Source organism: Hypomesus transpacificus, chromosome 10 (genome assembly GCF_021917145.1).
Source record: "Hypomesus transpacificus isolate Combined female chromosome 10, fHypTra1, whole genome shotgun sequence".
In the NCBI taxonomy this organism is placed as follows: Eukaryota; Metazoa; Chordata; class Actinopteri; order Osmeriformes; family Osmeridae; genus Hypomesus; species Hypomesus transpacificus.
In genome coordinates, this window is record NC_061069.1 from 14,277,029 (window position 1) to 14,292,028 (window position 15,000).

Here is a 15,000-nt window from a genome sequence, read left to right on the forward strand (position 1 = left end):
CTGTCCTGCATGTTCTAGATCAGGGTTCTCCAATCCTAGTCCTCGAGGGCCGCTGTCCTGCATGTTTAAATGAATGGGTTGTTATCAAGCTCTGTGGAAGCCGGGTAATGATCATTCATTTGAATCAGGTGTGCTGGAGCAGGGAAACATCTAGAACATGCAGGACAGGGGGTCCCGAGGACCAGGATTTGACACCCCTGCTCTAGAACATGCAGGACAGGGGGTCCCTGAGGACCAGGGTTGAGGACCACAGCTCTGCATCATTAAGACCAACTGTTCCGTAACCGTTGCGATGTCTTGTGGTTCCACAAGTGACCAGTAGGTGGCGTCATGATTCCGTGTGAGTGTCTGCATTAGAAATTCCACCAAACATCTGCAGGCTATTTATTATCTCCCACACAGCAGTAGCAGTGTTGTCCTCGTTTACTTATTACATTAGAACACACATCCAGTAGTTTATTGAGGTCAGTGATGTGTCTGTGTGTGTGTGTGTGAAAGAGCAACACATACAGCATTCGATGTGTGTATGACGTCTGTGTGTGGTGACGCATCACCTGAGAGATAGCCAGCCCATAATTACAGGCTCTAAAATAGGCTGCAGGTGGCACAGAAGGTGTACGGAGAACACACACACACACACTGGGTTTATCTCATCCGCTTCCCAGCCCTTCTATCTCCTGCTCTCCGGGGTGGTACACACACACACACACACACATCGTCTAACCCATTCGACGGCTTACTGATATCACATCATTGAGTGAAGGGTTTTTATAGCTGTGCGTTAACAATCAATTTCCTCCAATTTCCTAGTGTGTGTATATTTTGTAGTGGTTTCTTAATGATGGCTGAGAGTGAGATTCAGAGAGCCCAGTGGACCAGAGTCGGTTGACAGTCTTGCTGTTTGCTTCTGTCTTCTCCTGTCCAAGCTTCTGCATTACAGACCGATTATACTGGAGCCCTGAGGAGCACTTCTAGCACTTCTAGTTCTAGATCTTCCGCTGTACTTTGTACATGTTTCTACATATATATTTCTACGTCGCTTTGGACAAAAGGGTCTGATAAATCATTGTGTAAATAATTGACGTCGATGTTTGTGTCCTCCGGTCTCCAGGAATGCTTGAATACGACCCTGTCAAGAGATTCTCCATACAGCACATCAGACAGCACAAGTAAGGAGGGAGGGGGGGGGAGTGGGTCAGATGGCTGAGCGGTTAGGGAATCGGGCTATTAATCAGAAAGTTGCTGGTTCGATTCCCGGCCGTGCCAAGTGACGTGTCCTTGGGCAAGGCACTTCACCCTACTTGCCTGGGGGGGAATGTCCCTGTACTTACTTTAGTCATTTAAAGTACTTACTTTAAATGACTAAATGTAAAGAGAGAGATGGGTGGGGAGGGAGGAGAGAAGAGGGGGAGGAAGGGAGGGAGGGAGATAATAGGGAGAAGACCAAGGGAAGAAGAGGGGAAAGTAGGAGAGGGAGGGAAGAGAGGGAGAACAAAATGTAGAAGAGGAATGGCTGAAATCCATCTTCTGTCTTCATTACTGTGTCGGATTGAGAGAGTGGGAGATGAAGAGGGAAAGAGATAAAGAGAGAGAGACGGGGGGAGATGGAGAGTGTTTGAGAACAAGTTCTGAGGGCTGTGGTTGGCCCCAGTTACCATGGTGACAAGATGGAGGCGTCCTCTCAGGAAGAGATGCTTGACCTTCCTCTGCAGAGCGAGAGAGAGAGAGAGAGAGAGAGAGAGAGAGAGAGAGAGAGAGAGAGAGCGGGAGGGGAGAAACAGGGAGAGAGGGAAAGGGGGGATGAAAAATAGATTTTCAATCACTTGCCTGTTTACTGAACAAATGCGTGTCCCTTTGAAATTCATACCAGAAAAGCATCACAGAAGTTTATTGAGATTGATGGAGTGAGGGAGGGAGTGAGAGAGAGCTGGGTGGAAAAGTGAGAAGACAATGACTCCTACCCCCCTCACCCCTTCTCCTACCCCCCTCACCCCTTCTCCTACCCCCCTCACCCCTTCTCCTACCCCCCTCACCCCTTCTCCTACCCCCCTCACCCCTTCTCCTACCCCCCTCACCCCTTCTCCTACCCTCCTCACCCCTTCTCCTACCCCCCTCACCCCTTCTCCTACCCTCCTCACCCCTTCTCCTACCCCCCCACCCCTTCTCCTACCCCCCTCACCCCTTCTCCTGCCCCCTTCACCCCTTCTCCACGCCACTCTTCCTGTCCCCTCTCCTACTACCCAACACTCCTCCTCTTCCTCCTCACCTACCTCTCTCTCCCCCCCCCCCCCCCCCCCAGCTGGGTGCGTAAGAAACACCCCCCCTCGGAGCCCCCGGTGCCCATCCCGGCCAGTGCGGAGGGGCGTGACGCGTGGCGCAGCATGACGGTGGTGCCCTACCTGGAGGATCTGCACGGCTACACCGAGGAGGACGACGAAGACGGCCTATACGACACAGAGGACGACATTATTTACACTCAGGACTTCACTGTGCCAGGTACACACACACACACACCACATCATTACACTCAGGACTTCACTGTGCCAGGTACACACACACCACATCATTACACTCAGGACTTCACTGTGCCAGACACACACACACACGTAAACGCACATGCAGAGAAACGCACCCAGGCAGTTGGAGTCTGTGCTCTGTCCTTGAGGGACTCTTTTTTTAGAACGTTTCTTCATTCAAAACATGTTTTTACCAACTAAACATGTTTTTTTTATCTAGAGAGGATGTGTGGTTTATCTGCCTGTTTTCAGTTTCTCATTGTGTGTATTTAACGTGTGTGTTTCCATATAAATGGAACATACCTGTGTGTATTTAAACTGTATTTGAACACGTATTGTGTGTGTGTGTGTGCGTGCAGGTCAGGTAGCGGAGGAGGACCTGGTGGAGGTGGAGCGGAGCCGTGCGGCGGCCAGGCCGGTGTGTGTGAACGGTACTGAGGGCGGCTCGCCGCACAGCAAGCCCAAGACGGACCGCCGCTCCTCCTCATCCTCCAACCCATCACGTAAAGGAAGCTCCACCGCCAGCAAGATCCGCAAGCTCTCCACCTGCAAGCAGCAATGACCCCACCTCACCCCGCCTGGTGAGCAGGGGGAGGGGGACGGTTTGTTAACCTCCAGGTGTGTGTGTCCGTGTGTGTCCTGAGTGATAAAGTGAATTATTAATGAGACAGTTGTGCTCGGCAGGCTCTTCTCATGTAGATAGAAAGACAAGGACAGACTGACCCACAGACAGACTGACCCACAGACAGACTGACCCACAGACAGACAGACTGACCCACAGACAGACAGACTGACCCACAGACAGACTGACCCACAGACAGACAGACCCACAGACAGACTGACCCACAGACAGACTGACCCACAGACAGACAGACTGACCCACAGACAGACAGACTGACCCACAGACAGACAGACCCACAGACAGACTGACCCACAGACAGACTGACCTACAGACAGACTGACCCACAGACAGACAGACCGACCCACAGACAGACAGACCGACCCACGGACAGACAGACCGACCCACGGACAGACAGACAGACAGACCGACCCACGGACAGACAGACAGACCGACCCATGGACAGACAGACAGACAGACCGACCCACGGACAGACAGACAGACCGACCCACAGACAGACAGACCCACAGACAGACACACAGACCCACAGAAAGACAGACCCACAGACACAGTCAGATAGACATGGTGATGTTCTTGTTAGTTGCAGTGCTGGGGAGAGGCTCTGTATTCATGTGTTGTAGTGATGACTCACCCTTGTAGAGATGAGGGGGCTGCAGGCAGGATATAGTCTCTCTTTTCTCTCCTCTCTCTACTTAATCTCTCTTTCTGTTTCTCTCTCTCCTCCTTTCTCTCACTCTCCTTTCTTTTTCTCTCCATTTCTTTCTCTTTTTTGCCAGCCAAATTGTACATTTCTTGTATTCTCTTGCTCTCCCTCCTTCCCCCTCCCTACCCATCCATCTTTTATACAACCACCTATTCATTTTCCACCGAAGAGTACATTATTCAGTCTTATCTAGGAGGTGGCTTGGGGGACGTCTAATTACTGTGTGCGTGTATTTTGAAACATCACACAAGCTTTGAGGCTGTGAAATGGGTCCTCCTAAATAGCTTATCGCTTTCTCTGTAAATCATAAACATGTTTTTACTCACTAATTGTACATTGATAAACTAACCCACCCCTTCCCTCTCTGTCACTCTCTCGTTTCTCTCCCATTTCTCCCTCCCCTTGTCTTCCTCTCTCATATTCCACCCCCTCTCTCTCTTTCCCTCCCTCTCTCCCTCTCTCTCTCTCCCTCTCTCTCTCTCTCTCCCTCTTTCCTTTTCTCTCTCTCTCTCTCTCTCTCTCTCTCTCTCCCTCTCTCCCTCAGGTATATACTCCCGTCCTTCTGTTTTGGAGTCTGTGTTGTGGTGAGAGACCCCTGCTGCCGTCATGCCCACCTCTCCTGAACCACACAAACTCTAGAAGGAGGAAAGACTGGTGACAGAAAGAGAGGGAGGGCGAGGAGGATGATAAGGAGGAAAGGAGTACCGTGTTTACTCTAAGACTGAAGCCACTGGGTGTGAAGAGACTGTCTGACCTCTGACCTCTCTCCCCTCCTTTTCCTTCCAAGCGTCAACAAGGAGTCGTGGGCTTGTGCTGCGCCGTCAACCTCCCTTTTCCCTCCCCCTCCTCCCTCCCTCCCTCCCCCTTCTCCCTTCCTAGTTCTTAGAATACCTTTAATTTTTACAGTTGCCTAACTGCAGTTTTAAAAGACGCACATTGTGATGTGTAAAAAAAGAATGATGTTGATAACGATAAAGAATATGAATAATTCTATATTTAAACCGTGGTGAGGATGGTGGTGATGAAGCTGATGTAGGAACCTGCATGCTGTACTGAGTTTGGAGAAAGGGAACTGAAGGTCGGACTGCCTTGACGTCCACCTCTTATGAGTTGGGATTTTCCTTATCTTTTTTCCATTTAGTTTTTTTGTTTTGTTTTTTCCTTTCCAATAAATATTTTTTAACTATTATTTATATAAAACACATCCCAACCAAACCATTCTAGATGTCTGCCTCGTTCCTACATTTCTGACATACGGATGTAGCAGTGTGACTAGAGCAGTTTACAAATGGGGCTTGGGTAGTTTAGCTTGACCGAGATAAGCACTTGGTTTCTCAAAGGTTTGGGAGAAAACCCATAACTGCGACAGATTTACACACTGCAGCACAAGACACTAAGACTTACTGATTCTTTACATTTGTGTAGAAAACGGTTACTTGATTATTCGAAGGAATAACATTTCAGTCGATATTTTCCGTTTAGGATTTTAGTTTTTTTCAAACTCGTTTCCCCTCGAGCCCCGAGCGCTGACGGCGCTGGAACGCGCAGAAATCAGTGCCCCTGATGACCAGTTAGCTCATCAGCAAAACTGACCAATCACCGCTTCCCTGACGCCCTTTGTTGTTCCAATCACGTCCCTGCGAGCCCTGCCCCCCCCCCCCCCCCCCCCCTCCTTACGCAGTTCGCCGTCAGCCCGGTGGCAGAAAATAGATCAGAGAGCAGGTGAGTCACCGGCGAGGGAGGGCGCGAGATAAACGCTGCCCACGTCAGAAAGAGTAACAAAGAGAACCAGCGGGGAAAACGATGCTGTGTGAAATGTATTTTAAAGAAGCGCTGCCATTGAGAAGGTCAAATATGTAGGCCGAAATGATAACTGGGTTTATGGTGAATAACGGTGACCAGTGCCTAACAGTGGCCTACGCAGATACCAATCAAAAGGCCACGTCAGATTTATTCCAGGTTATGGCTGCATTTGAAGCCGAGTGTAGACAACCCACACACAATTTACATAGTTTTTTAACCATTCAAAGTGATTTCCCTGTGTACACTGGTTGGTCTCACAGGATCTAGGCGTATCAAGGCTTTATGAAACATCTGGGACCTCCAGGTTGTATAGCCTATAGCCTACGTATGACATCTTTACAAATGATGATTTACCACATAAATCGTAGGATTTGATTTGACATGACACAAATCACGATGGGGATTAATTTAGTCCGAATATTTGAAAGAAATAGGCCTTTATAGCCGCTATGCAACTGTAAGGTGTTTTTATTCTGAAGATATATGAGATATTTTTTTCAACGTTCAGCGAAGCTTGGATTTATGACCGTTCAAGGCCAACACCTCGGAACAGGGGACACGCAACAGAATATCAATTTGGTAAAATAACAACGAGCACAACTCCAAAGCGAAGTCACACAGGAATATGTAGAGGTTTAACATTGAATACAATATTTGCATGAAACACATTTTTTATTCAAATCAGACATTATTGAACCTTGTAGCCTACCATTTCAAACCTATTCATTAGATACGCAACAAAACAAAGTTAAATCAAGTAAGCTACATTCGTTTACAAGTATTAGGCCTAGTCTATAAAACATCTGCGCATTAAAGTTACAGTCAGAAAAGAATGAAACAGAGCGAATCAAACCATTAAAAACTGGCGCACTGCACGGAAGATCGATACATTGCATCAACCAATCAATTAAATGATTTTTAAACCCAACTCTTCATTTCTCACTTCATGGGGGATCCCGTGTGCAAACTCCCTGTCCAGGTAGTGTCGTCATCTGTCTATCGATCTGGAGGTGGTTGTGGGGGTGTCGTTGACGTAGCCTACTGGAGTGACATCAGACTAAAGACACACACACACAAGGCTGATGGAAGCTTCCGGATTTCCCTCCTCCACGAGCAGGAGTTGCAGCACGAGAACCCCTGGGTATGGCGGTAAGCGGACCAGCACAAACCAGAGCTGACATGTCTCACAGCGCTGCTGAAGAGGCCACGTTATAAAACACAATAACATAAATATCAAGAAAGAGATGAATGACGAAGCTCCAAGATTAATATGTGAATATCAAACCTAACCTGATTAATATCTTTGTTATTAGGCTGGATCTTATCTGCGTTTACCTGAGGCCAAGGACCAACTGTTTACCACAGTCCTCAGTCCTTTAAAGACTTCAACAGCCTGCAGACTGAATAATAAAAGTACAAAATAAACACACAATTTATATCTTTGATATTCTAAGATAGTGAAACACAGAAACAAGACTAGGAAGGAGGAAGGAAAGACAAGGAGACTAGGAAGGAGGAAGGAAAGACAAGGAGACTAGGAAGGAGGAAGGAAAGACAAGGAGACAAGCTACCACTGCTACAACCCAGGAACCACAGTTGTATGACTGAACATGTTTTTATTTAATCATTTTTTTTGTACTTCATGGATAAGGTTACTCATGAATGATGATTGAGGTGTTGAAGGACACTTGAGGATGACGATAAAAGGATGAGAAATCAGGAGAACGAATGAGACAAATGGCACGTAACCTTCAATCCCATCAAAGTGCTTTGTTTTGCTTGATTAAAACTGTACTGTAGTCACTCACGTGGTTTACACACAGCATGCCATACAAGTACGCTAGTGCGCCGGGGGAGGGGGGGGGATGCAAAAAGGAGAGAACTCAGACTGTCATAATCAGGGAAAGAAGAAGCCCAATAAAACATTCCCTACATCTCCTCACAGAAATCTCCAGGAGGAAAGCCAACATGGGCTGGTTTCCCTGTCCAATGAAGAGTAACTGTAGCGTTAGCAGACAAAAGTCGACGGTAAAGAATCCTCAACATCCAGAAGAGAAGGCTGGCATCTCTCTCTGGCGTCACAGTGAAATCAAAAGTCTGTATGGAACACACTGGAAGATGCAAGATAGAGAGAAGGGGTTGGGGAGAGAGGTGGGGGTGCGGGGCAGTGTTGAAGGTGCGGGAGTCCTATGCGGTTCTATGAACCACACAGTCAGTGTACCGTCTGCTGCTTCTACTGTCTATTGGAACACCACAAGGCTAAGGTCTCACTGTGGACGAGTTTCAAATGCCATAGAAAAACAAAACATCTTGAATTGAGGGGAAGGCCGAGGGGGCAGGGTCGAGGTGGGAGGAGAGAGGGTTGAGGGGAGAGGTGGGGGTCACACAGGGTTGTGGTCTGGGGAGGAGGAGATGGTCACAACCCCTACACACTCCCGCTGGCCTAGGCCCAGAGCCTGGTGCTGGCCTGTCCTCCTCAGCCCAGCGTAGAGCCTGTCCTCCAGCGTACCAGCCAGCTTGTCTTCCAGGCTGCTCTGGCGCTGAATAAGGAAGCCTGGCCTGCGATTGCCCCCTGGGGGGTGAGGGAGCCTGGTAGAGAGACGATGAGTGTCTGTTGGGGGGAGGGCGCTCTGTGGGATTGGACGGGTCGGGGTAAAGGGCTTCTCTGATAGGATGGCTTGGCTGCTGTTGTTGTTTCTGTTGTCCACTCTGGGGTCCATCCCACCAGCCTGTCCAATGAATGTCTCGGGTGGCCCCCTGGCTCGGTCCTCATTGGTTGAAATCCCAAGGTCTCTGTCCTCATTGGTTGACTCACAACCATCCTTTGACACACCCTCACCCTCCGAGCAGTTACTTCCTGTGGCCTCGCCCGTCGCTCTCTCACCGGCTAGCGATTTCCCCTCCTCGCCCTCATTGGCTGCCCCCTCGCCAGCCCCCCCCTCATTGGCCTCCTCATCGGCAGCAGAGGCGATCCGTGAGAGGGTGCTGTGGTAGCGCATGTCCAGGGGGTACCCCGCGCTCTCCCCCCTCCGGAGCGGGGTGAACCGCTGCCTCTCCAGAGAGGGGGAGTACCTGCCCCCCGCGGCCCCCGGCCCCCCAGCCCCCGCCCCGGGGTCGCTGTACTGCTTGTGTTTCTGCCACTGCTTCCTCAGGTGCACGCGGGAGCGATGGCGTGAGCGCAGCGGCGAGTCGGGCTGGTCGAAGCGAGGGTCGTGGCGAAGGAACTCGTTGAAGAGCGCGTCCGTCTTCTCGTCGATGCTGTAGTCGCGGCGACGCAGGCGGGGGCGGTGAGGGGAGGCCGGGGAGAGGGGCTTGATCAGAGGGGGCGGGGCCGGCTGAGGTTGAGCCTGCTGGGGTTGTCCGATAGGAGGGGGAGAGGGGGTGTTGAGAGTGAGGGTCTGTTGTCCAGAACCAGGAGGGGGCCTCGCCCCTGGCTGGTCTCCCCGCTCAGAGGCTCCCTCCCTGGGGGGGATCTGGACTCCCTCCCCCAGGGAGATCTCATCCTCCAGCTCCTCCTGGAACAACCGTGTCTCGAAGCTCTCACACACCGAACCCTTCAGGACAAAACACATCACATCGGTCCGTCAGATTAAGCGTGTTTTCACACGTGCTGGGACACACTACAAGGCAGCGCTCGTTGGCATAACTTTTTCGTTGTTTAATTGTAAGATTAAATACAAAAGACTGTGACGGTATGTGCAGTGATGAAAGTGCGACAGTAGAGTTTGGTACAGTTACAGGAGGAGGGGGAAGGAGGAGAAGGACGGGGGGGGAGAAGGATGGGGGGAAGAAGGACTGGAAGGAGCAGGAGGAGAAGCAGGAGGAGGAGGAGGAGAAGCAGGAGGAGGAGAAGGAGGAGAAGCAGGAGGAGGACGAGAAGGAAAAGGAGGAGAAGCAGGAGGAGGAGGAGAAGGGGGAGGAGCAGGAGGAGGGCACTGTAACAGACGTAGCTCTACCTTCCTGCCGGAGCTGGTGAAGAACAGCCTCCTCTCGGACGCCGTCTTCCCCCGAGGGCCCCCCGGGGCCCCGAACAACCTCAGCTCATCCGGGGCCCTCGACGGCGCCTCGATGGAGGCGTAGCCACTGTCCATCTGAAGAAGTTTCCTGCCACCTCCCTCGCCTTCCCCCCCTCCCCCCCCCTCCCCCGTTCCCTGACTCCCCCTCCCTGCCATCAGCCCCTCTGTCTCCCCCGTCTCCCTGCTCCCCCTCGGGTTCGTCGTCCAGGTCCTGGGAGAGGCAGCTGTCCAGGCCGGCCCGCGCTCCGGCGCCCCCTAGCGAGCAGATGCTGTCTGCGTCGCTGCGGACCGACTCCCTGTCGGTGCTGCTCTGGTCGGAGGAGGCGTACTGCTCCAGAGAGGCCCGCAGGCTCCAGATATCCCGGTACAGCGACGAGCTCTCCTGACGACTGAGACAGAAGGAGTCTGACCCCCTCCTGGCCTCGGCCCCCAGGCCCCCTTCCGCTCCCCCGTCCTCCCCTTGGCTGGCCCCCGTCCTGGGCTCCTCCAGCCCAGCGGGAGCCCCAGCCCCGGAGCCAGACATACCCCCGGCTGCCCCTGACTCTGGCCCTGGCTCAGACCTCCATCCTGCCCCCAGGGCCCCTGCTGGCTCCTCCTCCGTCCTCCTGCTGGTCTCCATCCTGCCTTCCACCCCGGCCGTGGGCCCGTCTTCCTCTACCCCCTTCTCTCCAGGCCCTGACCAGACTTCTACAGTGTCTGAAGGGTCTGTCGCTGTGTCTGTCTCTGTCTCAGTCTCTCTCCCCAGCTCTATCCTGGCCCCAGCCTCTCCCCCAGCCCCGGCCCCAGCCTCTCCCCCAGCCCCAGCCTTTCCCCCCAGTCCTGGAGGGGGGCCCTCTCTCCCTGCTCTGGATAGGCTGCTCTCGGCCTCCACCACTGCTTCCACTTCCACCCTGCAGAGAGAGAGAGACAAAGAGAGAGGGAAAGACAGAGACAAAGAAAGAGACAGAGAGAGAGGGAGAGACAGAGACACAAAGAGAAAGGGAGAGACAGAGATTCATCAATCAAACATCTCTAAGGAGCACCCAGTTCATTCTACCACTGGATTTAATAGATTACAGCATTCTAGAACTCAGTTCAAACAGTAGGTCAGTAAAAGACTTAGAACTAAGATTTAGAACTCAGAACTCTGGACAGAGCTCTAGAGCCCAGATGAAAGGCAGAGAGGCAGACTGTGTGTGTGTGTGGTACCTGCAGGAGATGGAGGGTGAGGGCGGGGTGGCGGTGGGCGACAGGGCCTCTGCAGACAGCAGCTGGACCCAGCCTGGAGGACAGGGGAGGGGGGGGAGGGGCCTCGTCTCCCCCAGGGGGGCGGAGTCTTCCCCAGTCTGATCCGTTGTGTCGCTGGCTGCTCTCTGTCTGTGGAACGGCTTCCTTTTAGGAGAGCCTGGGAGAAAAACACACACACACGTGTACACACACACAAATAATGAAATGTTCATCCTGTCAGATGCATTATGCACATTACATGAGACGCCCGCCGCCCCCTGACCGCCTCAGACGGAGCAGACAAGACACTTCCTGACCTTTGGCGTCCAGACTGGCGGCACGATGACTGCTGTCAAACTTCCACTTCCTGAAGTAAGGCCCCGCCCCCTCCAGGCTGGCGTGGCGCCGCAGTTTGGAGAAGAACTGAAGGACGGACGTCTGGCCGGGGGCGGGGGGCGTCCCTCTAACCCCTCTCACCCCCCTCTCCCTCTCCCCCTCTCCCCCCCTGCTGTCCCCAACGGTCCCCAACTGTCAGAAGAGATCAGGGGACATGGAGTGGATTTAGAGACAAGAGGAGGTAGGAGGAAGATCAAATGTAAAAATAAAGAGGAAAGACAGCAGGTGGGAGATATGATGGATATGTCGGTGACCGCATCAATCATCCAGCTGCCACTCAGTTGCACCACTACAGCAGACGGCTGTCATGGAATGTGTGTGTTTTGTGAAAGTGCTTGCACTTTGTGTGTGTGAGAGACAGACTCACTGTTCTGGAGCGAGGTGGCTGGAGTCTGAGGGCTGTGGGGCCCCTGATGATGGAGTGGTGGGGGTCTCCAGGGAGTCCTTTCCACAACAGTCCCCTCTCAGTGGGCTGGGGGGGAAGGGACACAGGGGGTGGGGGAGAGGAGGGGGAACAAGAAAATGAGTCCTCTGTTCCTCCCTGAAGACTGCACCAGGAACCTCTTCCTCTGCATGCAAACACTCCACCAAGCTACACCCAGACCAGATCCCAGTGCAGAGATGCTAGCCTACAGACTACCCATGAGACCACCTGCACAGAGAGCAGCGAGCTGGGCTACCTGGTAGATGTCCAGGTGGGGCTTGGGAGGAGGAGTCTGGGTGATGCTGACGGTGCTGCCGCCTGCAGACTCACACTCCATGATAGTGAGGATCTTCAGGGCGGAGACGGGCTTGGCCAGGTGGAGGTGGGTGAGACGGGCCTTCTTCAGGTGGTGGAAGTCCCCCTCGGTGAGGGTGTACCTGGGTAAGAAGATGAGTCACTCACTCATTCATCAGTTCACCCAGTAGTTTATTCATTCACTCATACATCAATTCATTCATCCATCCATGCGGTCCCCCTCTGATGATGTCATCATCCTGTACCTGCGTCCCTTGTCCTGGTCCTTCTTCTCCTGTTCGTAGAGCGCAGACTCGTTGAACGAGACACGTCGTCCCGTCAGCCCGGCGGACAGGAAGCGCTCGCTCTCGCCGTCATGGCAACTGGAGACCGAGAGCGCGTCGGACTCGTCCAGCCGTATCGTGATTTCTGAGAGAAGAAGAAAAGGTGTTTGTGTGGGAATGTGCGTGTTCCCCCGTGATGGTGTGAACCGCTAAAGAGGCCCCTCACTACCTTGAGTAGGCTGGGAGTCCTCCACATAGGTGGTGTTGGTCTTCTCAGGGTCATCACTGGCCCTTAGTGGAGAGAAGGGGAGGGGGGGGGAGGGAGAGAGCGAGAGAGTGGGAGAGAGAGAGAGAGAGAGATAGAGAGAGAGAGTGAGAGAGAGAGAGAGAGAGAGAGAGAGAGAGAGAGAGAGAGAGAGAGAGAGAGAGAGAGAGAGAAATGGGGGGAGAGAGAGAGAGAGAGAGAAAGGGGGGGAGAGAGAGAGAAAAGGGGGGAGGAGATGGAGGAAGAAAGAGAGAAGAAAGGGTCTGAAAATTAATTCCTTCCAACTGTCTCCAACGTTTGCTTCCCCTTTAAGCTTTAAGACAAAAAAAAACAACCTTTTCCACTCACATCAGTTTTAGAGTGCTCCTACCCCGGGCGCTAATCCAGATCTATCATAATCACTTCAATACCGCAAGGGTTTAATCCCTTCCTTCACACAGACTCGCTCATTCCAGCTAATGTTGTAAAGCCTCCGGTGGAAGAACACTAGCTCAATTAGGACTCAGACGAGGAAACGAGCGTACAGTTCCGCAGACTCCATTAATCAAAATTACGTGCTCATGAAAATGCCTTCAGAAATGCTGTTTGACTCCCAGACTTAGCCGGGCTCAGCCCATATACAATGAGCTGTTTGGGACTCACATTTCCAGGGGTGCTGTGTGGGTCTAGTGACTACTCGTGATCCCTGTTGAATCTGTACACTAACTGTTGGATCTTAGCTGTGTGCGGGGCCGGACCTTCCTATAGGCGACATAGGCAGCCGCCTAGGGCGGCACGAAGAGGGGGGCGGCATTTTCCGAAGTGCTTCTATTAATTAACCCTCCCGCACTACCGGGGGGGGGGGGGGGGGGGGACCCTGTGGAGCAGATCTCCAGCGTCACTTCAAACCCAGGAGTGTTCACTGGCTTCGTTGAGTGTTCACTTCTGGCATTTAATCAACGCTTTGAAATCTGCTGTGTGTTGCATGTCTGTGTGTGTTGCATGTGTGTGTGTGTCTCCTGTGTGTGTGTGTCTCCTGTGTGTGTGTGTGTCTCTTGTGTGTGTGTGTCTCCTGTGTCGATGTTGTTAAGTGCTCGGCTGACATTGTTGCGTTGGGCTCCTTGGGCGTGTTCCTCCTACCTGGAGTAGCGCCGGCCGCCCAGGCAGCAGCGATGACAGAAGAGGAGCACCAGGGACAGGAGGACCAGCGTCCCGCCTGCGAACACGCACAGCATGACCAGCAGCAGCACATAGTTCTCCACCCGGCCCGCAGACACAGGCAAGTCCTGGAGTTCGAAACAAGGAGACAGGGAGTCAGGGACCTGGTTCTAAACGGGTGTTCACCTGTAATGTGTTGTTACATTTACATTTACATTTAGTCATTTAGCAGACGCTCTTATCCAGAGCGACTTCCAGTAAGTACAGGGACATTCTCCCCGGGGCAAGTAGGGTGAAGTGCCTTGCCCAAGGACACAACGTCATGTGTACTGGCCGGGAATCGAACTGGCAACCTTCAGATTACTAGCCCGATGCTCTACCCGCTCAGCCACCTGACTCCCTTCTGAAGTAAGTTTTTTTGTGGGGGGGATTTTACCAGCTAGCTAGATGATGATAGGAGGGATAGGTCACCTGATCTCTCCTGTTTGTGTTTTAATTGGAGGTAGAGGACAGGGGAATGTGCTGAGGAGAGTAGGGGGGGGGAGGGGGGTTCCTGGAGGAGGAGGAGGAGGATGGGGTGGAGGAGGATGATGGGAGGAAAAGGAGTAGAAGGAGGAGGGGGGGGTGAGGAGGAGGAAGGAGGGATGATGAAGGATGCCTCAGTCACACCACACTGACAGCTCAGCATGAAGGTATTTAATAAGCCGCCACATTAACATAGAAACGATTTGAGCCCGTTTCTTCACTCACACACACACATCTGTAAGCATACACACACACACTCATACACACACACACACATCTACACACTCACACACATCTAGACGCGCAGACACACATGAATGCACACGTTACATTTCTGCTCCCTGCTCTGTCTGATGAAGAAGCTGTGTCTGTGCTAAGTGAGCCTGGGAAAGCTTATCTAAACGTCAATGAGACTCCTAATTCAATTTCCCTGCTCTCCTCAATGAGAGGAAATGTGCCTCCACAGGCTAAATATGGAGGAGGGGAGGAAGAGGAGGGGGAGGGCAGGGATGACGTAGGGAGGATGAAGACGTAAGGGAATTATCGGTTAAAAAGACACTTTTCGGCTTCCTCTGCTTGGGGGAAATAACGACCTGTATTTGGCTTGTGTCTTTCCATCTCTCCACACCATTTTGATAAAGAATGACCGTTATCTTAAGAAATGACACCAGATGGCTCATGTAACTTTACATTTTTAACCACGCAACGCACAGCAGTTGGTATGTTTTTGACTGCTAGAGAGAATAGAAATCTGTCATTTTCCAATAGGTGAATATAGCACATGACAAGGA

At 52.2% G+C, this 15,000-nt stretch overlaps 2 protein-coding genes and 1 long non-coding RNA gene across 3 annotated transcripts in view; 1 reads left to right on the forward strand and 2 right to left on the reverse strand.

Moving 5' to 3' along the window:
* stk11 (serine/threonine kinase 11) overlaps positions 1-5,107 on the forward strand; it is a 20,225-nt gene extending 15,118 nt beyond the window's left edge. The window contains 4 exon segments of the mRNA XM_047027469.1: positions 1,112-1,169; positions 2,300-2,496; positions 2,876-3,097; positions 4,404-5,107. Coding sequence (XP_046883425.1) covers positions 1,112-1,169; positions 2,300-2,496; positions 2,876-3,078 — 458 coding nt within the window. The 3' untranslated portion in view covers positions 3,079-3,097; positions 4,404-5,107.
* Positions 5,108-5,501: 394 nt separating this feature from the next.
* LOC124472406 (voltage-dependent calcium channel beta subunit-associated regulatory protein) overlaps positions 5,502-15,000 on the reverse strand; it is a 13,820-nt gene continuing 4,321 nt past the window's right edge. The window contains 10 exon segments of the mRNA XM_047027201.1: positions 5,502-9,216; positions 9,619-9,853; positions 9,855-10,353; positions 10,871-11,062; positions 11,394-11,412; positions 11,648-11,752; positions 11,961-12,141; positions 12,265-12,427; positions 12,512-12,573; positions 13,667-13,812. Of these exon segments, the coding sequence (XP_046883157.1) occupies positions 8,044-9,216; positions 9,619-9,853; positions 9,855-10,353; positions 10,871-11,062; positions 11,394-11,412; positions 11,648-11,752; positions 11,961-12,141; positions 12,265-12,427; positions 12,512-12,573; positions 13,667-13,812 (2,775 nt within the window). The 3' untranslated portion in view covers positions 5,502-8,043.
* LOC124472552 lies at positions 10,498-11,351 on the reverse strand. The gene is made up of 3 exons (XR_006956638.1): positions 11,202-11,351; positions 10,867-11,062; positions 10,498-10,568 (listed from the first exon to the last, which is right to left on the reverse strand). It is a non-coding gene; the product is annotated as an uncharacterized LOC124472552 (long non-coding RNA).